General features: G+C 36.4%; 1 protein-coding gene across 1 annotated transcript; it reads left to right on the top strand.

The window, feature by feature from the left end:
• The first annotated feature begins 4,600 nt into the window (after positions 1-4,600).
• On the top strand, positions 4,601-18,467 carry EBAG9 (estrogen receptor binding site associated antigen 9). The gene is made up of 6 exons (XM_044245079.1): positions 4,601-4,698; positions 8,169-8,247; positions 8,978-9,136; positions 10,820-10,927; positions 15,238-15,329; positions 17,935-18,467. The coding sequence occupies exons 1-6, from the start codon at positions 4,616-4,618 to the stop codon at positions 18,053-18,055; spliced, it is 642 nt and encodes a 213-aa protein (XP_044101014.1). The 5' UTR covers positions 4,601-4,615; the 3' UTR covers positions 18,056-18,467.
• Positions 18,468-22,093: the final 3,626 nt, after the last annotated feature.

The raw sequence follows: 22,093 nt of genomic DNA, 5'->3' as shown, positions 1-22,093 counted from the left end.
CCAGAGTTGGTACCGTCCCCTTTCCAACCCGCTCCCACGTTCTCTCCTCCGAGTTCCCTTTCTCCTTGGCTTTTCACATAAGTGAGTTAAGGTAAATTTTATTTTTGGAGCCTTGTGATATTCCTTAATCAACTTGAGAGTTACAAACTGAATTTGAGGCTGCTCTGTACTGTGCTAAGTCATACGGTTTTTAATATTTTGGTATTGAAAATGTTCAGAAATCTATTTTTAGAATTGCAGGTATTGAAGACTGACTGACAGTAGTGTGTGGTAAAAGATTTTGGCTTGGCTTATTTCATAAATTGTAATATAGTGACTCTGTTGAAAGGATCTCACCCGCAGTTCACAGGGAATTCCAACGAAGAAAGATATATTTAATCTTGCAGCTTCCAAGTAAGGCTGTGTTTTTTGGAAATGTAGGTGAGTCTTCCTCACTTGACCTCGCTGAGCTCTCATTCCTGTTGATTTCCTAGAGGTCATTTCTCCAAAAGCCCTGAAGATAGGTTTCTTCGTAATTCGATCCTTTTTCTGCTATAACTCAAGTTTTTGTATTTTCCTCCAAACTTTAAAGGAAATCTTCATTTGAAGATTAGTTTAGATTACTAATTCTCAGTTTCAGAAAGTATTCTGAAGTAACCAAAGTGCAAAGTAGCCTAAGATGCATACTGAAATTGGCTACCTAGAGGGCATTCCAAAAATCAAACTGAGGCAATGAGTATAAAATAAAAAGGTTTATCAAGGAGGATGGAGTGTGGGGAGAGCCTAGGCTTTGGGTCAATCTCTTTATTTATTTTTAAATGTTATTTATTTATTTGACAGAGAGCGATCACAAGTAGGCAGAGAGGCAGACAGAGAGAGGGAGAAGCAGACTCCCTGCTGAGCAGAGAGCCCAATGTGGGGCTCCATCCCAGGACCCTGAGGTCATGTGCATCAATCTCTTTAAATCTTGGTGACTAAATCCTCTGGAGCCGCGCCGTCAGCCTCATTTATTAAACAGGTGTAGTGGAACTTACCTCTTTTGTTCTTAGGATTCCAGTGATACGATAGAAGATACATTGTGTAGAACTATGTTTTGAACATACTGAGTGCTCAAGGAATGTTAATTTCCCTTCAACAAATAGCTGAGTACCTACTATGTGCTTGGCATTGGCTAAGACCTAGGCATACCAAACTGAGCAAGACTGACTGGGGCTCTGTCTCCTCACTCCCTTGCATTGTCACTAGCCTGTAACAACTGAGCAACAAACAAGGGTTTCTCTGTACTGGGTCAGTAGTTTTTCCCATTCCTTAGGGTAGTATCTGTTAGATAGTAGGTGCTAAAGATATATATGCTTGTTGAACTGAATTGGAACTGTGGGTCCCAAAGAATACTCCAGTCTGCCAACCAATGTAATTGATAAAATCAGAAGTCTTGATAGTTAACTTGATTGCATTTTCCCCATTTCACTATAGCTGGTTGGAAAATTTAGTCTGGAAATTATAATATCATCACTGAATTAGTAAGAATGTTTATTGTTAGTGAGATGTTCTTGGCTTTTGAATTAAATAGACCTAGGTTTAAATCTGAGTCATTGGTTGTGGGAACATGGAAACATGTACAAAGTAGAGAATTTAGGTGTGGTAAGAGAAAAATACTGGAATTAAGAAGACTTGATAGTAGGGGCACCCGGGTGACTTAGTCGATTAAGTGTCTGACTCTTGGTTTCTGCTTAGGTCAAAGATCTCATGCATGGGTGGTGGGATCAAGCCCTGCATAGGGCTCTGTGGTCAGCAGGGACTCTGCTTGAAGATTCTCTCCCTCTGCCCTTTCCCACATTCATTCTCTCTCTCAAATCAATATTAAAAACAAACAAACAAAAAAAAACCAGCAAGAAGTAATAAACGTTTATGCTAGGGAGATTGCAGTGGAAATAGGAAAGAATATGGTCAGTATTAGGAAATGGAATAAGGTCTTTTGACAGTTTGGACATAAGAGGCTAAGAGAAAGGAGAAGTCAAAATTGTTGCATTTTTTGAAACCTAGTAAACCGTTAATTGGGGTTTTTTTGATCAGAAGTATTTAAGTTACTCAGCGAAATTCTTAAATTTTTTTGGTTCATACCTTAAGGGTCACTTGTTTACATCTTCTCAGTAAGTCAACTCCAAATACAGGCATTCAGTACATCATTGAACTCACGTGGAGCTGTAACCTCAATGTATGAGCATTTTGCTAAGGGAGCCTTTTGGAACTCTTACTGCAAAGAGTCTACTGGGCCTTTCTATATTTGTAATTCTAGAAATAAAAAGAACTAGCTATGTGTTTCACACTTTGAAGGGAATGGCAGTAGTGGCTCTACAGAGGAATTAGGATCAGGTACAAGAGTTAACTATGTTTCCTTTGTGTTTCTGTTTTGTTTATATATTTTTGTTTGAGCTTTTATATGAGGCATAACATACAAATAGTATATGTAGTATACTGGTGGTGTTACTACTCAGACTGAAATATAGATCTATATGCCTATAGATGTAGGCATAAAGTTGTTTGTAATATTTTCTCAATAGCCTTTTTATATCTGTAGACTCTCTGGTAATGTCACCTCTCTATGATATTGGCGTAATTCTTTTTTTTTTTTTTTTTAAGATTTTATTTATTTATTTGACAGAGATCACAGGCAGAGAGGCAGGCAGAGAAAGAGGAGGAAGCAGGCTCCCTGCTGAGCAGAGAGCCCGATGCGGGGCTGGATCCCAGGACCCTGGGATCATAATCTGAGCCGAAGGCAGCAACTTAACTCACTGAGCCACCCAGGCGCCCCAGTATTGGCGTAATTCTATTAGGGACTTAACATATTTTGGATTGTTATGTGCTTTTGATTTACTGACCCTTTCATCACTATGAAAGGACCATTTTTATGCCTGCTAATATTTTCTCTGAAATCTACTCTTTGACATTGGAATAGTCACTTCAACTTCTTTTTGATTAGTGTTGGCATGGTATATTTTACCTATTCTTGTCCCATCTGGTATTTGGTCCTCTTTACCTTGTTTTTTGTTCTTCCCTGCCTTCTTTCCCCCCCCCTTTTCTGTTAGCTATATTTTGTCTCTTTTGTAGTCTTACTAGTTTAACTGGAACTTGCCCCTTAGAGAATATGATTTAATTGATTTATTGGGGTTAGACCCAGGTATCATTATTTCTGTAAAGGATCCCCATTATATGTGAACCATTGGACTAGATGATCTCTATTGTTACTTTCAAGTTAGCTTTGTGACTTTGGGCAAGTTATTTGACTTCTCTAAATGCAATATCCTCATCACTAAAATGGGCATAATAAAATGTATCTATCTAAAAGTTAAAACTGTTCGGGTGCCTGGGTGGCTCAGTGGGTTAAGCTGCTGCCTTCAGCTCAGGTCATGATCTCAGGGTCCTGGGATCGAGTCCCGCATCGGGCTCTTTGCTCAGCAGGGAGCCTGCTTCCCTCTACCTCTCTCTCTGCCTGCCTCTCTGTCTACTTGTGATCTCTCTCTGTCAAATGAATAAATAAAATCTTTAAAAATAAATAAATAAAAGTTAAAACTGTTCAACAGTATTTTGAAGAGTACTGTTATGTTCATATGGTTCAAACTTCAAAAGGTACCAAAGACTCAATATATACTGTTTTATGCTTTTTGATTTTTCATAGAAAATAATACATAAAGATAATACATAATAAGGTAATACATAAATACATAAAAAGGTAATTGAAGTTTTGAAATATTCTGAGAAAATTTCAAAAAGGGTTTTTCCTCTCAACTACTGAAAACTTAAAAATCTTGTTTCTTGAATTGTCAATATGATTTACATTTTTTTTAATTTTTTTTTTAAGATTTTATTTATTTATTTGAGAGAGACACAGTGAGAGAGAACATGATCGAGGAGAAGGTTAGAGAGAAGCAGAATCCCCGTGGAGCTGGGAGCCCGATGCGGGACTCCATCCCGGGATTCCGGGATCATGACCTGAGCCGAAGGCAGTCGTCCAACCAACCGAGCCACCCAGGCGTCCCTTATTTTTATTTTTTTAAAAGATTTTATTTACTCATGAGAGAGAGAGAGAATGGCAGAGGGAGAAGCAGATTCCCTGTTGAGCAGAGAGCCTGACAGTGGGGCTAGATCACAGGACCCTGGAATCATGACCTGAGCCAAAGGCAGACTGAGCCACCCTGGTGCCCCATGATTTACATTTTAATTTTAAAATTTGCTGAGTCTGGGGTAACTGGGTGACCCAGTTGGCTGAGTGCCTGACTCTTGATTTTGACCAGGTCATGATGTTAGGGTTGTGAGATCAAACAGAGTCTGCTTGAGATTCTTTCTCTCCCTCTGCTTCTCCCCACCCCTTTTTCACAGGTGCTCTCACTCTCTCAAATAAACAAATAAAATCCTTAAGAAAATAAAATTTACATGTGATATTTGTGGTTTCTAAAGAAAAGTAAAAAATGTCTGATTTTCACAGCTCATAGTAGGACCTTTTAGCTTGGAAATGGGAATTTAGCTTATAAAATCAGAATGGGATTATAGAGTGTATTATTTAGAATGGGAATACAGCTTATGAAATCAGCTAAGTGCATTTATTTTTGTGCTTTTTCCACAGGTTTTGATTCCCACCATGGCTATCACACAGTTTCGGTTATTTAAAGTTTGCACCTGCCTTGCAACAGTATTCTCATTCCTAAAGAGGTTAATATGCAGGTAAACAAATTTTATGTTCAAATTGACTTGTTTATCTTCTTGCTGGTTTTGGATGCCTTCATAAATGCAAAAAGGCAGTTCAAACTATATTTAAGCTAAATAACTTGATTATAGTATTTATTCATTACTCTCTGATATTTTATTTTGTGTATTTCCTCTACTTCATATCTAAAAAGTAGAGTTTCACTTCTTTTCATTTTTTTGAATTCTTACATCTTTAAAATCATATTCTTTTTCCATAGAATTTCAGAAAAATCAAATCTCTTTCATTGTAATAAGACAGTTTTTACATATATAATTATTTCAGAATTATTTCAGAATTATTACCAGAATGTTTTAAGATGGTTAGGTGGAATTAGGAATAAATATTTCTTTCTATAGTATAATATGAATATTATTTTTATATTTTATAAACTAACTTGAGCAGAAAAACCTCGCACAAAATAGATTTTTTTTTTTGTCTCTTAAAAAATATTCCAGAATGTGGAATGTGGAATATGTAGTCCTAGTCAGATAAGTCATTCTGCTTCTTTAGTAAGTCATCCAAAGATTTGAATTCCTTCTATTTTTGTCACACAACTATACCCTAGAGCTATAGTTCTGTACTGTACCCTAGAGCTATGTGCTGAGGCACTTCAGGGCTTCACATTAAACTCACAGGTGTATCATCAGGATTTTTTTTTAAATTTCTAGCAAAACACAGTGAATGGGATAATCAACATCTGTTAAACGTTGCACAAACTTCTAGATCAAGGTAGTTCACGTTTGTAGCATTAGCTCATGCAGCATTACTTTGGCAGATATTCTTGAATGTTTGAGATAAGTTTTTGTTTACTTGTATTTTTGGTGACCTGTCTTTGCAAAGCTAGGATTTAGGTTGTAATTAAAGCAAGTACTGAACCTAAAACTAATGTGAAACAGAAAATGAGGATGGTAGTACCCAATCTGATTTTGAGTTTTGAGGAACCGTGCAGTATCCAGTAACCCCACATATATGTGCCATTAGTGACTGTGGTTCTTTAAGAATGAAATAAAAATATTATTTTTCTTTATATGTAGTAGTTTTGCAAATGGCTACTGTGTAGTTAGGACATAAGTATTAAATTGTTTGGGTGTAACTGTGTAATCAATGAAACTGTTAGGTATTTGCTTTGGCCAGGGGTACTGTGGGGAAAAAAAAAAAAAAGTACTGACACACAGAGTAGGGTATAGTAAAAGAGGAAGTAGAAGGCTGTCAGCTCTCTTTCTTAGCAGCCCTGATTTAGAAGTTGCACACAAACACTTCTCAGCTTACTGTCCAGAGGAGCTTAATCATATGGTCATGTAGCTTCAAAGGAGGCCAGGAAATATATGCTCTGGCTAAGTAGCCCTTTATAACTATTAAAACTCTGAGGATTAAGGACATTTATTGTTAGAAGTAGAGTGATTTGGGATTTTTCAAAAAGTAGGGCCATAGTATGGCAAACAGAATGAGTAGATGAACTAGAATGAAGATGACCACTGGAGGAAGAAAGGTCAAGAAAGATACAGAAAATTTAGGTTATTGAACTTATCCAGGAAGAGGACAGGATTTGGGGAGTAGGGAAAATAGTGAACTAAGTGCTCAGATCAGCAGAGTGTGAGGAGAAATGGCCAGAAAGGTAAGCTAGGATAAGAACGGGTGTTAATTGCCAGGAGGCTGGAGGTTAACAGAAGATAAATTATGGGTATTTTTCTCTTCGCATATGTATTTTCTAAAACCAAAATATTTTTGGAAAAAGAATGCATTTGATTTAAAAAAATTTAAGGACAGGGCGCCTGGGTGGCTCAGTGGGTTAAGCCGCTGCCTTCGGCTCAGGTCATGATCTCAGGGTCCTGGGATCGAGTCCCGCATCGGGCTCTCTGCTCAGCAGGGAGCCTGCTTCCCTCTCTCTCTCTCTGCCTACTTGTGATCTCTGTCTGTCAAATAAATAAATAAAATCTTTAAAAAAAAAAAAATTTAAGGACAGTTGTTGCCACACTATAAATTTCACAATAATATATTTAGGATTGATTTTATGTTCACTTTTAAAAAGAAAACTGAGGGACGCCTGGGTGGCGCAGTTGGTTGGACGACTGCCTTCGGCTCAGGGCGTGATCCTGGAGTCCCGGGATCGAGTCCCACATCAGGCTCCCAGCTCCATGGGGAGTCTGCTTCGCTCTCTGACCTTCTCCTCGCTCATGCTCTCTCTCACTGTCTCTCTCAAATAAATAAATAAAATCTTTAAAAAAAAAAAAAAAAAAAAAAGAAAACTGATTCGTTGTTAGAATAACTTTTCTTACGTGTCAGAGGGAACCTAGATCATGTGCTCTAAAAGTATCACGTCTACATCATAAATTTAGTGGTAGATTGTATTTTCTAGTTATCCTTTAAATAAAATATGATTTCTAATCTTGTAGTAAAAATAACTACCTTACCAGTTTGCTCTAAGTAGATGTTGTGTAAATTATCTGAAATGAAGCAAGTGAATAATCATTTATAATAGCTACCATTTTTTTTAGTGTCATTTTATGTACCGGGCAGTGTCTAGTGTGTAACTGCTTTAAATATGTCACTTAGTTAAATCCTTAAACAACTCTACAAAATTAGGTTTGAATACCTACATTTTGCAGGTGAGGATATTGAAACTAAGAGGCTAATTGATTCTAACTAGATTCGTAATTAGTAGAAGTTAACATTTAAAACTATGGTTTACATAGTTTCTATAGCCCCTGCTCTTAGCACCTGAGCTATGATATCTATTTTGTTTAATACAGTGCTTCTCCTACCAATCCTTATCAATTACAGTTTAGTTCAACCCAGTGATTTTCAAACTTTTTTTTAATAGTTTGATAGGTAATCTTACCAAAAAACCACATCGGTATATCAAACAAAAGCCAAGCCATCCTGGTTAAAACGGCATAGGTGGGGACGCCTGAGCGGCTCAGCTGGCTGAGCATCCAGCTCTTGGTTTGGCTCAGGTCATGATCTCATTGGTCACGGGACGGAGCTCCATGGCGAGTCTGCTTAAAGATTCTCCCCCTCTGTTCTTGCCCCTGCTTGTGTGCCCAAGTGTGTTCTCTCTCTCTCTCAAATAATCTTAAAAACAAATATAAATAAAAGGGTAAGTGTCCCAGAGCTTCACCAACAGAGTGTGGTTTAAAGGAATATAGTTTGAAATCACTTTGCATTTTTGTTTTTGTTTTTATATTCTTCCTGAGTTTGTCTATAATTCTGAGTCCTAAGCCAAAAAGCAGTTTTGTTGTCCTTTCCAAGATTTTAAACATATTTTTAAAATATTTGATGCATGCCTTTTCTTTTCATATGTTAATGAGCAACTTTTAATTATTAAAATAAAGAATTGCAAAATTATAAAAGATCTTCTTTTATAAGCCTCCAGTTACTGTCCATTGTGCTTCTACCTGATTTGTTTGGGTAATTATTGAAATAAGTTATTTCATTTTTATTTTAGATCTGGCAGAGGACGGAAATTAAGTGGAGACCAAATAACTCTGCCAACTACAGTTGATTATTCATCAGTTCCTAAACAGGTAATTTTTTTTTTTTTAAGTTTGAATAAGTGTTCCAGAGCCATGGTTTTCAAACTGGACTGCAGACCATTAATTAATATGTCATGAAGTTAATTTGGTAGTCAGGTCAGGCTTTTGCTGTTGTTATATTTTTTTAATTCTAAAATTTTTATTTGGTTCTTCGTAGTATTTTCTATTTACTTTGCTGAAATTTCCTATTTTATTTTTCCATAGATTTGATTCAAGAGAGTTTGCTTTTGCTTGTCAAAGTATTTTCATAACTATTTTAAAGTCTTAGATAATTATAACATTTATATTATTCCGTATGAGTTGAAATTTACTGATTGTGGAATAAACATGGACATTTTGAAGATTATTTTTAAGATTCTGTCTTATATAAATTCTATCAAGAATGTTTTTTGTTTTTTATTTAAATCAGGCAATCAACCCAATTAGGCTTAGGATGCAAGTTTCAATGTTCTTTCTTGGACTATAGTTCTAAATGTCAGTTCAGGTTTTAAAGCATTTGCTTTTGTTTCATTTTTTTTGTTTTTAATGTCTAACTTCTAGTAAAAGTGTTTTTATAAACTTTTGATCGAGTTTTGGTATGTTTTATAAAATTTATATTTTTCTGTTGGTCAAAAAGTTTGAAAACCAGTATTTTAGAAAGCCTATTTTTCTAATGAATGATGAATGATACATTGATTAGGTTACCCCTTTGTGGTTGACACTATTGATGGATTCATTGTAGACCGATGTTGAAGAGTGGACTTCCTGGGATGAAGATGCCCCCACAAGTGTAAAGATTGAAGGAGGCAATGGGAATGTAGCAACACAACAGAATGCTTTGGAACAACTGGAACCTGACTATTTTAAGGACATGACACCAACTATAAGGAAAACTCAGAAAGTATGTAAAAGATTTGTGGTTCGGGAGGCTAAATAATTAAACTGCTTTTCAGGTTCCTATATTTAAATCAGACAGTACAATTAGTATTTCTCAGAAATCCTATTTCTGATAATCAGTTTGTTGTGTTTTCTAACATATTAAACAAGCTTACATAGTCAAGTGACTTAGACGTAGATCTAGTAAGTTGCACCCCCAAGTCTTGCATTTACTGAAATCCAACCATAGACCAGATTCTAGACTGTGGGTTCTACTATAGAGACTAAGCTGATTAAGATAAAGTTCTGACCTTAAAAGAGTTCACAGTTTAGTGATGCCTACAAACTGATAGGTGTAGTTTCCATTATTTATAATCGTTATAAAATGATGCAGGACTCTCAGAACAGAATAATTGTTGTGGGCTTATGATAGTCATACACACTTTACTTAATCCCTTTTGAATTGGGTATGGAAGATCAATTAAAGGTAGAGGGAATTATTGGAGAAAGAACAGTGACTGAATATTTTCCTTTTTATCAAAAGTAGTACATGTACTTTTTAAAAAAAAATTTAAGTCAAAGAATAGAAGAGCTTATAATGAGAAGCAAAGGGCTTCTGCTCCATCATTCCCCTTGGACACTTCTAATTCTCAGAAGCAACCACTGATAACTTTCCCTGTTTGGGCTTATAATGTTTTTTTAAAATCACATCTATATGTAATAGGCTTATGTTGCTATGCCTTGATTTACTAATCACAGACATTGTCCATTGACTTCCTACTGTGGTAGATGGGGGGTTATTTCATACTACCCTCACTGCCCTTCCCCCTCTTCCTAACATTACGATGCTGTTATTCCAGTCTACCTCACCAGTCACCCTGCTATTTCAAAACCAGACAAAGCAAAACTAACTAACTAACAAAAAAGCATGATTAGGGTTCCATTTCTTGTTCAGTCATGCATAGAAAATATTTCTTAAAAATGCAGTTTATAAAATGAGGACATTATTTATTCCACCATTCCTTAATAGGGTTTCTCACCCACTTCTGCCTCCCCACCAGTTTCAGCTATAAATTTGTTCTTATAATTTCAAGGCTAATAACATTTACATTCTGTACTCAGGATTTTGTTAATTTGTTCAAATGTCTCAGTGCTAAAGAGCATAAAATTGTGTATTTTCCAAGGAGTTTGTGTGTATTACTAGATTAATACCTTATACTTTGGAAGTAATTGCTGTCTTAAGAGGAACCTAGAATATTACAATAGTACCTTAATAAATTAGTTAGACTGAAAATGTTTTTAAGCTACAAAGTTACCACTACTGCCTTGAAAGAGCAAATGGATCGATAGATAACCATATGAAGAGAGCTGGCCATACTTTGTAGGATGTGACATGTGTTCTTATTTAATATGGTGACTAAAAGTGCGAACTTATATTTTGTGGGTCTAGAGAGAGAAGAGGAAAATTTGATGTTTTTTTAGGAAAAGTAAGATGGAATTTTTCTTAGTATGTAAGTGATTTGTGTGACAATTGCCTAGGAATTTTGATAGTCTTTACAGACTTAAAAAAAAAAACACATAAATTTTAAAAGAAGAAAGGTAGGGCATATTTGAAGTAATTACAGAATTCTTTGGTCACTTAATTATCTTGTCTATTTTTATATAATGCATAAAATATTCCTATAATTCTATTTCACTTATTTTTCAGATCATTATTAAGAAGAGGGAACCGTTAAATTTTGGCATCCCAGATGGTAGCACAGGTTTCTCTAGTAGATTAGCAGCTACACAGGATATGCCTTTTATTCATCAATCTGTAAGTATGTTAATAATATATAGGCAAGGGTTTGTTTTGTTTTCTTAAAAGAAGAAAATCAAAGTGAACATAATATTTGTACTTCTGTGCTTCATAACAGGCTTGGCAGATGAGAGACGTTAATCTTGAGTTTTGCCAGTCTTATCCTTTTAAGAGATTGTAGATTACATCAGCTACTAATATCAGAGTCCCACTGTACACGTAAAAGATAAATACAGTATGTTACTTAATGAATGTGACCTTTTGGTACACCTGGGTGGCTCAATTCATTGAGTGCCTGACTTTTGATTTTGTCCCAGGTCATGATCTCAGGGTTGTGAGATTGAGCCCGCCTTGGGCTCTGTGCTGAGCATGGAACCTGCTGAAGATTCTCCCTCTCCTTTTCCTTCTTCCCTTCCCCTTTTTGCCTGTGTGCGCACCTGCACGCTTTCTCTTTTCCTCTCTAAAAGAAATTTTTTTTTAAAAAGTGACCTTTAAAGAGATTACCACTGAAATTTAAACTTAAAAGCAGGCTATTTTTAAGTGAGTCATGAATTGTTTCCCTAGTAAGGTATATTTACAATTAAAGTATAATTTGACTTGTAGTAGGTTTGATTTAAATACATCAATTTGAAGGACAAAAGTACTGTAATCAACATTGGAAGTATCTCAGAATCAGCTTTGAATTTTCTTAAAAACCCCTATGTCCAGGGTCACTTGGGTGGCTCAGTCTGTTGAGCATCTGCCTTAGGCTCAGATCCTCATCTCTGGGTCCTGGGATGGAGCCCTGCATCTTGCTCCCTGCTTAGCGGGGAGTCTTCTTCTCCCCACTGTTTGTGCGCTCTCTCTCTCTCTCTCTCTGTCTCGCTCTCAAATAAATAAATAAAATGTTTAGAAAGAAAACTTTTAGTCTGGCACTCCAGGTAGTCATAATGATCATCAAAGAACTCTCCATAACTTAAAAAAGAAACCTATAATGTTCAGACTTCTCTGCAGAGCTAAGCTTAAATATGTTTTGATTGCAAGATTATTGATTAATAATTGTTGACTAATTTATTATGTTATTATTGTATAACAGCCCCACAGCTAGTGACTTAAAACAATAAACATTCTTTATCTCATATAGTTTCTATGGATTGGGAATCCAGGAGTGACTCAAAACTGGGTGGTTCTGGCCCAGGGTTTCTAATGACTTTCTGGACAAATCATTAGCTGGGGCTGTAGTCCTATGAAGGCTTGCCTGAAATTAGAGGGTTCATTTCATAGGGGCTCACTTTATGGCCTGGAAAATTAATGGTGGTTGGTTGCGTGAAACCTCAGTTCCTTGCCATGGACGTCTCCGTAGGGCTGCTTGGGTTTCCATACAACATAACCACTGAGGGTCCCAGAACAAACGATCCCCGAAAAAGAGAAGGCAGGCAGAGGTGAAGCCACAATGCTTGTTTATGATTCGTCTTACAAGTGACGCACTGTCACTAAATCCAGCCCACATGCAAGGGGAGAGGAATTAAGCTCTACCTCTTGAAGGAAGGAGTGCCAAAGAATTTGCGACAGTTTTAAACGACCACATCTGTCTGTCTATCTTGTTTGTTTAAACTATATGGGTGCTTCAGAGGCCCCTTCTCTCCAGGGGACCAGTGTTTATGTATGTTTTTAATTCATTGGTCAAAAATGATTCCTACTAATGCGAGACAGGGTGCTCGGTGCTAGCACTATAGTGGAAAGTGAGAAAAACAGACAGAGTCCTTGCTTCAAAAAAATACATTCTAGTGGGGGAAGTGCAGTATTTAATAAATGATCATCCATAAATAATGCAAATTTTGGTAACTCCTCTGCATTTATTTATTTTTATTGAAGATTTGATTAATGTATTTGAGAGGACAGAAAGAGCATGAGTGGAGAAAGGGTGGGGCTCGATCCCAGGACCTTGAGATCATGACCTGAGCCAAAGGCAGACACTTAACCAACTGAGCCACCCAGGTGCCCCTCCTCCTGTGCATTTACATTATGCTATGAGAACACAGTAGCACCACAGATATTCCTCTAAAGTAGCACAGCATGTTTAATTTTTTATTTCATAGTTCTAAATCTTCTACTTTATTCATATGTGTTTGATCCTTATTGATAAAGCGGTTCAGACTTAACCAGTGAATTAGTAAATGTTTCCCACTTACTTACAAGTTTTTATAACACCAGTATAGCTTATTATGAAGTTGTAAATATATACCTCCTTACAGAGTTGAAAGGGTAAATAGGATAGATGGAGATTGTCTTCAGTGCTATCTCCACATATTTTCCTCTCAGCAGATAAAATAAGGGGCATTGGTTAGGCGAGAATGGTAATCTACTGCGCTTTGTTCTCTACTCTAAAAATATCTTACCATCCATTCTACCAGTTAGTTTCTTCTTTTAAATTCCATATTCTATTTTTTTTTCTGGAGTTTAATCATCCATGTTGTTGTAATAGCTTTTTATACTAATAATATTAACTTTTTTCTGTCATCTTTTATAATTTTTTTATTTGTTCTTGGCTTTATAATTTGGTTTGGATGTTTTTGATGGGCCGATGTGTTTAGGTTTGTTTTTTTTTTTCTTTTATAAGTAAGCTCCATGCCCAGCGTGGAGTCAGTGTGGGGCTTGAACTCACAACCCTGAGATCAAGACCTGCGATTAAGAGTTGGACACTTGGGGTGCCTGGGTGGCTCAGTGGGTTAAAGCCTCTGTCTTCAGCTCAGGTCATGATCCCAGGATCAAGCCCCACATCGGGTGCTCTGCTCAGCAGGGAGCCTGCTTCCACCTCTCTCTCTCTCTCTCTGCCTGCCTCTCTGCCTGCTTGTGATCTCTGTCTGTCATATAAATAAATAAAAATCTTCAAAAAAAAAAACATAAAAATGTTAAAAAAAAAAAAAAAGAGTTGGACGCTTAACCAGCTGCGCCACCCAGGTGCCCTGTGTTTAGTTTTTATGTAGCAGCCCTATCCATCTTATCCTTTAAAACTTTTTAATTTGAAAGGCCATCTCTACTAAAGAATCCGCTATCACTCTCTTTGTGGTTTTAGTTCACTTTTTTTATGTCTAAATGTTTTGTATACAGAAAGTCAAACACCTCAGTGGAAAAATGGATACATTGACAAATAAGAAATAGACTTAGTCTAATAACATGAAGAAAAGTTTGATCTTATTACTTCTCAAAGAAATCCAAAGTAAAATAACAAGACACCATTATCAAATCTTAACCAATTAGCAAAGAGGAGAGAAGGCTATTACCAGTATTGACAAAGGTACAGGGAAGGAAGACTTGTACCTGTTCCTGTCAGTAGGATTAGTTGGTATAGGTTTTCAAAAGGGTCATTTGAATTTTGGTTCAGTGGCTTGAGAAAAATTTTTTTATTTGATTTTGGTATTCTACTTTTATAGACTTATAAAAACAGATTATCAGAAATACACTAGAAAGATTTAAAAGAGAACGGTATTACGTTTATAGTTAGGAGGAGAAAACCACACATTTTATTTCAGTTTTAAGTATAAGTGCTCAAAAGTATACTAAATCTATTCATAGATTGGTGACAGTTATTTTATGCTCATAGTCACTTCCGCACCTAACTAAACATTCCAGAATGAGCATTTTTATTGGTTTCTGGAAGAAAAAGTGAACTTTCAGAGGTCCAGCCTGGGGGATATTGGAAAGTATAATGGAAGAAGTAGTGAAAGGCCAGCCTACTGGGGTCGGGTAAGTAGGACAGGCCAAAGGAAAAAACAAAAACCGCTATATGGAATTACTCTGGTGAAGAGTAAATTTTGTCCGGTTTGTTGTTTTTGCCTTGGGCCCACCTAGTAAGAACCACTGAAAAATCTATAAATTACTTACGCTTAAATGAAAATGGCTGTGCTGATTTGGAAACTTCGGGTCCTCTAGTTCATCTCCGCACAGAGTAGTTAGGCATCTCCAGTTCCATCTCCAGTCAGTCTCTTCTCTTGCCCCCACCCCTACCCTCCCCTCTCACTGAAAAGAGAGAAATGGAAAGAAGAAACTTCCTATTCTTGTCAATTCCAACTTAAAGTAGGCAGAAAAAAACAACCATTATAAAACATAAAATAGGAAGAAAGCTGGACCTGCCCAGGCCCGTTGAGTACTGAAAGTCATGTGTCCCAGGAAACAGCTCCGTTCCAGGCGGACCCAGGGCCTGGTCATCCGGGCCTTATATAGGACGTGAGGAAGACACAGAGGAGTGACAAGGTCTGACTCATGTTATAAAAGACACTCCTCTGGACTGCTGAGTGGAGAAAGAGGAGCTCTTTACTATCATAATTTTATCTTGTACTTTGTTGTAGCCTGAATTAGGTGACTTAGATACCTGGCAGGAAAATACCAACGCATGGGAAGAAGAAGAAGATGCGGCCTGGCAAGCAGAAGAAGTTCTGAGGTATTTTAGTTACACTTACATTGCAGCTTGAGTAGAAGAACTCAATTTGTCCATGTTGCATTTGAGGTCAAGAAAGCTAATTATGCCAAAAGTTGTATTTTTCTTCATTCTTTCTCACTCAGGCCTAGTTAATAGAGGATTTTTTTTTTAATTTCAGACTGCATATACTATTTTATATGATTAAAACGTCACAGAAACCAAGAATTTAAAGTATTAGAGGAACAGAGTAATAAGATTAAGGGCAAATGAGATCTTCTATATTTATACATCATATCATACTATTTGCTTTATATTATGTTCCCTGTAAAGCATAGTTAGTTATCTCTTGAAAACATGAACCACCACTATATATTCCTCTAGATCAGAACTTATACCCCTATTTTTGTTTCCCTGTGGCCTAGAATAGTGCCCAGCGCTACACCTTCAAATGGAAATAACTTACATAGCACTCTACAATTGTATATATAGTTCAATTGATGCGCTCACAAGCCCTACGAGGTAAATAATTATGTCAGGTCCTATCCATTCTACGAGAAGAAAATATTATTCCTGAGGGCTTCAGGTTTGTTTTTTTGGTGTTATGTTCTTTATTCTTTGTTTTTGTGAGCAGTAAACTTAATTCTTGCTACTGTTGCATTAGGTCAAAGAGGAAACAGAGTATTTACCCTAAAAAAGTTTATGACCATCATCACTGGTGATATTTAAATTAATCTAAATCCTTTTTTATTTTTAAAGATGATACAGTAAAACACAGTGATGTAAGTCTGTTTTTAAAGATTGTTTCTATAATAGGGATAGAAAATAAATAACAAAACAACTGATTTCATTTTTGTACTTTGCCTTGTCTTCATCAATTAACTACAATTACCTTGAAGAGCCAGCAGAGGGTGTAGTTGAGTTATGGCTGACTTTTTTTTTTTTTTCTTTTTGTCTTGTCCTTTCTATTTTCAGCTTTTTTTTGAATAAGGATGTGTCACATTTTAACAGTCAGTAAAGTTATGAGACCTTTAAATATTTAGTTTTTATTTAATCATTATTCACTGTAAAAGGAGTACTTTGAAAACAACTTGGGAAAGGGAGCTTATCAGTCGTTAATACACATGCTTCCTGCTACCACTTGCATAAGTTAGAGTCAAAGAGACACGGAAGACCCGTGTGCTGTTACTGCCCCCAGAAGAACACTGCGAAGTTTCCAAGTGTAGTCACGCTCCATGTCCTCTCACTCAGTCTGTTCCCCATTGCCACTTTAATACTGCCCAGTACTGGAATCAGTAAAGTTAAGGAAGGAGATTTTGGTACTTCAGTGATTTTAGGTGTGTATCTGGAGAGGGAAAACAGATTCTGTCTGTAGTCGTCTCTAAATTGCGTCATTTTCCAGGAACATTAACTGTTGGTGTTTATACTTTACCTAGTGACCTGGTGAAAACTTGGAGATCTTGTTTGTCTGTAAGCTAGCCTGCTTTTGATAATTCTTTTCCTAGCTCCCTTTTGCCACCAGCATTTTGACTTTGGGGGGCAGATTATCGTTTTTCTAGGAAGTGATCAGAGCTAGTGAAAAGTAGATCTCTTTTAACCTATTCTTGGTGAAGATCAAAACACTGCCTAAAATAAGTCTCTCTACTTTCTCGAAATTTGGTCATAGGCACCTCTGCTCATTCACACTTACGATGAGAATGGTATATACATTTTGCTCGCCAGAGCTTGCTTGGAGCTGTCCCATACATAGCTAATCCACACTGGATTTTTCTGTTTTATAACCTGATGTTGCCCATCCTTGCCCATCCCATGTGCACCTGTGACCTGAGGAAGCTTCCTTCCTCGACCTTGCGTGCTTCTTCACTTACTTTCTCAGATCTTAAGCCTCAGATCCAGGACCAACTTCTGTTCTTTGTCCTATCTCGTCACCCCTTGCTACTCCCACTCCCCACACAAGTTGATCAGTAACAGAAGAGAGGCTAGTGGTTCTAGCTCTTGGAGTCAGGGAGGGGCTAGAGAGGAGGGAAGGATCTCATAATGCGTGATCAGCAAGTACCCACCGTTCTGCCCCTTAGGAGAGCTGGCCAAATGCTAATCTTTAAATAGATTTCTAGCTCCCAGTTGGAAGGCTTGTGCTGCTTTTCTGTTTTCTTTGGGCATTGTGTTCTGCACATCTGTGTTCTTGACTTCCTTTAGCAGAGTTTTTCTAACTATTATAACAGGAGATTTAGTCCTCAACATCAGAATGGTTTCTCAGCATCTTTTCAGAATGGTAACAGAAAGGTGTAGTCCAATGGAGGTAGTGTTTTAGTGAAAATAATCCGAAGTAGAGGGATTAGAGGATGTGGGTTCTTCTCCTTGTACTTAATCTTGTGACTTTGGTTAAGTCACTTAGCCTTTGAGTCTCATTTTACTTTTTGTAACCTAGAGACAATACTCTTTTATTGTGTAAGTCATGTTCTAAGGATTAAAAGAAATACCATTTTTGAAAATCTTTGAAATTTTCAAAACAGTGAGAAGGAAGATTTGATGTTGGTAAAAAGGCACTGCTATTTCTTCCTGGAGTTTATTCTCCATTTTACCTGTACGGTATTTTCTAAAAGTAAAAATAGGAATATATTTCTTTCAGGCAGCAGAAGATAGCAGACAGAGAAAAGAGAGCAGCAGAACAACAAAGGAAGAAAATGGAGAAGGAGGCACAGCGGCTAATGAAAAAGGAACAGAACAAAATTGGTGTGAAGCTTTCATAACGGATGTCCTTCACATGTCATAGTGCCAGTAGGAGAGATATGAGCTCCACAATTCAAGCAACATTTATATGGATTAAGACTATTTTCAGAATACAAACATATTGCTTGATTTTAATGTATTCATCAGACCATCTGGGGGACCAGGATTCTCTCAAAGTACCTTGAGCTCTTGTGAATGAGACTCAAAAAAACAAAGACCTATGAGGCAATATTTTTTTCAACATGCTCCAAGTGTACGACAATTGTTTGCTGTAGAGAAATTATTACAAATGGAATATACCAGTACCTCTTCTAGCTAGTGTTTCTAGCTAAATAAATGGGTGTAAATAATTTTATGGTGGGAAAGAACTCTGCTCTCTATAATGCTTTCCTTCATTGTGCATAATGATAAAATAAATAATTTTAAATATTCCTTTGTTTCCATGATTATCTGACCTAATTCAGACAAACTGGCAGGGCTTTAACCTCTTTATTTTTGTTTTCAGAAGCTGGTATTGGCATACATTTCTTCTAGTCTGAACTAGTATTGTTTACGTTTAATACGACATTAAGGAATTTGATGACTTTGCTTTTTAAGAAAATGACATTAAATGCAATAATTTTATTTATCATCAAGATTTTATACATCATTGTTTTCTTTTAGATGGTGTTGTAATGGTATACATATTTGTAACTTATACTGCATGTATAAACATTGAAAATCCGCAAAATGACAAATTTGTTTTGCGTTATTATAATTTGTGACTTTTAGAAAACTAGCATTAGTAGCTTTTCCTTTAGTTGTAGATTTTAAGATGTTACAGTGTTTTAAGTACCTTAGTCCCTTCCCCCACAAAAGCCATTAATTTTCAAACACAGAAAGCCTTTGGATCTAATATTTTAAAGCTTTCAGATGATTACCCTGCCAGTTTTATATATCTGACATAATGCAGTTTACTGTATTGTTGGCTAAGATAATACTGATTCATTACATTTTAAATTGAGATAGGAATAATGTTTTTATTTTGGGGTGTTGACTGGCTCTAAAATATTTTGAAGGAAATAGATATATACTGTATTCACAGGAGAAAAATAGATTTGATAGTTTAAATCCCATTAATTTTTTCTCCATGATTAAAATACATTTAGACTGATTTTCTATGGCTTTAGAATTTTTAAAGATTTTTACTTTCATAAAAGTTGTTGCCCAAAGTTAACATTCTGTGGGTTTTTTTTTTTTTTTAAGTGTCGTAGATACTCTGCAGGCTTACTGCTGATATGTTTGAATTAAAATATTTCATAGTAAAATCATAACCTGTACAGTGAGATCACCCTAAGTCCTTAGCCTAAGCTCCTAGACTAAATGTGATTGTAGAATCCAGTTGACATTTAACTTTGGTAAAGAACTGCTTTTTATAGTCCCAAGCCACATTTTCAATTATCATGTTTATTAGAGTTTCTGCCAATAAACTTCTAGTTAAATAGAATTAGACTCAAATTTTTAGTAACAAATATATTCCCTTCCCTTATTTGTATTTATTCATTTTTAGTTATGGAATGCTACATGATTTCTCTAAATTTGGGATTCATAAAGGGTAACTTCTCTTTTAGTACAATAAATTTTATTGCTTTTCCCCAGTAGTTGAGAAGTATTGAAGTCTACTTTGGTCATGACTTTCATGATGTGGGATTTGGGGTTTTTTTTGCTTTTTTATTTTTGATTAGAAGTGAAGACTGGGGAAAAAAAAAAGACATGAAAACTGATCAGAAATTGTTCTTTGTATGATTAATTAGAAAGACTTTTTTAAGGAAAAGAATAAATAGCAATTTTTGAATTTTTTTAAACTTCTGTTGATATATAAACTGAATTTCTGTGTTAAGCTGGGTGTAATATGGTCCCAAAAGAAGTTGTGAAGTAACTTAAATATATATGATATGATAAACACTTCATGCTGACAAGCTGACTTTTAGCTTTGAAATTCATAGTTTGTTTTCTTTTAATTTTAATTAGGAATTGTCAATCTTAGAAGCCTATTAGTAAAAGTAAAGAAGAAATATGGGTAGGCATAGATAGAATTAGTGAAATGCTACCCATTATCTGAATTGTGCATCTCATGTACTGAGATACCAACTGATCAGCAGAATGTGAAACTTTGTGTTTTGTGTGTGTCTCTCTCTGTATATATATATGTATGGTTTCCACTCTTATTAAGCTGTAGCTGAGGATATCTTCTAGTGGACTTTTGGCTCTTTTTTAGTAGCATATGTAATTCGATCAACATTTTAGATCTGCGAATTTAAAATTCAGCATCTAAATTCCTCAGTTCTGACACGCACACACCTCTGACCAGGATGGCAACTCTTTAGATGAAGATCAGTGGTTGGTAGGATGGGGATAGCTGTAGGAACCGGCATCCAGATGGAGTTTCCAACGGTTCTGTGTGTGCTAACGGGGAGGTGCAAATCTGACCGTGGCCAGTGTTCGAAAAAGCCTGTTTTGTCACTAATGATGTGATCACCAAAGGGATGGTCTGGACCAAATATAGCTAACACACATCTTGTTTAATCCTATATAGTTCAGCTTTAAACTAACCTACTGCAACGATTTTCACAGCCTTTAGCCCCTTGTTCAAAAGAAATCTTTCATAAGGTGTGTAAGCAAAAGTTACCGTGGTGAGTTTTGGCTGAAGCCACTTTAGGGGTAGCTGTGCACTAGGGCTTACAGATTGTTTCTGGGAAGACTTTTCTCAGATGAGTTGGGAGGATGAGGAAGGTGGGTTCATGAAGAGCTTATTTTAGTAGTGAGTAACTTAGTAAACTTGTTTTCTGTTTACATAGATTTTTAAAATTTGAGGTACTTTGTCCTGATATCAAAAGGGAGGTCTTTTTATCTTCATATAATTTACTTCGCTTCAGTAAAACCAAAGGTGTTCCAAGGTTAATAGGATTACTTTGTGGCTCCTTTTGTATATAAGTTTTTTTTTTTTTTTAATTTTGCTTCCCACCTTTTATTTTCCATGCCCCTTAGTCGTGGCTATGGGGCATAGTCAGTAAGGAACCAGGGTAAGTTTTGAGAGTAATAGTTTCTTTTCACCAAAAGCCTTGATCTTCCAGAGCTAGAAACAGACACTGTTCCAGAACACCCTCTTACGCACATACACTCCCCTCACTCCCCGGAGTTCTACCCTGAATACCTGTTACTGACACCTGCTAATTCACCAAGCAGGAGCTTTTGCACAGAAACTTAGGCTAGAAGTCCGTGGCCAACCAGGGTAATTACAGCCTTTCCTTCTGGAAACTTCCATGGATATTCATACAGGTGCTTTGCCTATATATTGATCTGATTGCATCAATTCTGAGAGCTCAGAGTTCTCAGCTGTAGAAATGGTGCAGTATTAAATTGCCTGAGTTTGCACATCATTTAAATGGAGATGATGGTTTTAAGGATTGACTGAGACTCTTAAGTGTTCATTAGAGTGCCCGTGGCACATACAAAAACACTCAGCAAATGGTAGTTGTTATGATTCCACATTTTGCTGTGCACTCTTGGCAGCCCCTACCCTGTGGATAATGGGAGACGTTGGCTGATCTTACCATGTTAATCTTTAAACACTTTATGGTGAACTGCAAGTTTAATTAAGAGAGGGAAAGCATTATGTGTTCAGCAGTATCTGAGAGCCTAATTATATCAATGACTCTTCCCAAACCAGTGAGGTAGACACTACCCCATTTCACATAAGATGAAACCAAAGCTTAGAGAGGCGGTTGTATGCTTAATTATAGCAAGCTTTGAGGGAAGGTTGCCTTAGTGGTTAATCAGTATTCATCGTGGACTATGATTTCAAAGTCCTCTTTTCTAGAAACTGCCAGCTGCCAAAGGTTCACCATTAGAATTTCCTTTCTAATTCTTAAAGAATTCAGTGACAATGATGTTACAAATTATAGTAGATAACACCTATGTGTGTTTTCTAAGAACTTATTTAATAAGGAAATTGGTTTGCTTTTATTGCCATGTGAATAACAACTGTTGCTGAATGTCAATCCCATTATGACTGTATT

This window comes from Neovison vison, chromosome 4 (assembly GCF_020171115.1).
Source record: "Neovison vison isolate M4711 chromosome 4, ASM_NN_V1, whole genome shotgun sequence".
Lineage (NCBI taxonomy): Eukaryota > Metazoa > Chordata > Mammalia > Carnivora > Mustelidae > Neogale > Neogale vison.
This window is presented reverse-complemented; position numbering and strand designations above follow the sequence as displayed.

What these genes read in the sequence shown, in the direction of transcription:
- EBAG9 (XM_044245079.1), top strand. Translation starts at nt 4,616, where the DNA reads ATGGCTATCACACAGTTTCGGTTATTTAAAGTTTGCACCTGCCTTGCA. An exon ending in CTATAAGGAAAACTCAGAAA is followed by an intron (nt 9,137 to 10,819) that starts GTATGTAAAAGA and finishes CTTATTTTTCAG; the next exon opens with ATCATTATTAAGAAGAGGGA. An exon ending in TGCCTTTTATTCATCAATCT is followed by an intron (nt 10,928 to 15,237) that starts GTAAGTATGTTA and finishes ACTTTGTTGTAG; the next exon opens with CCTGAATTAGGTGACTTAGA.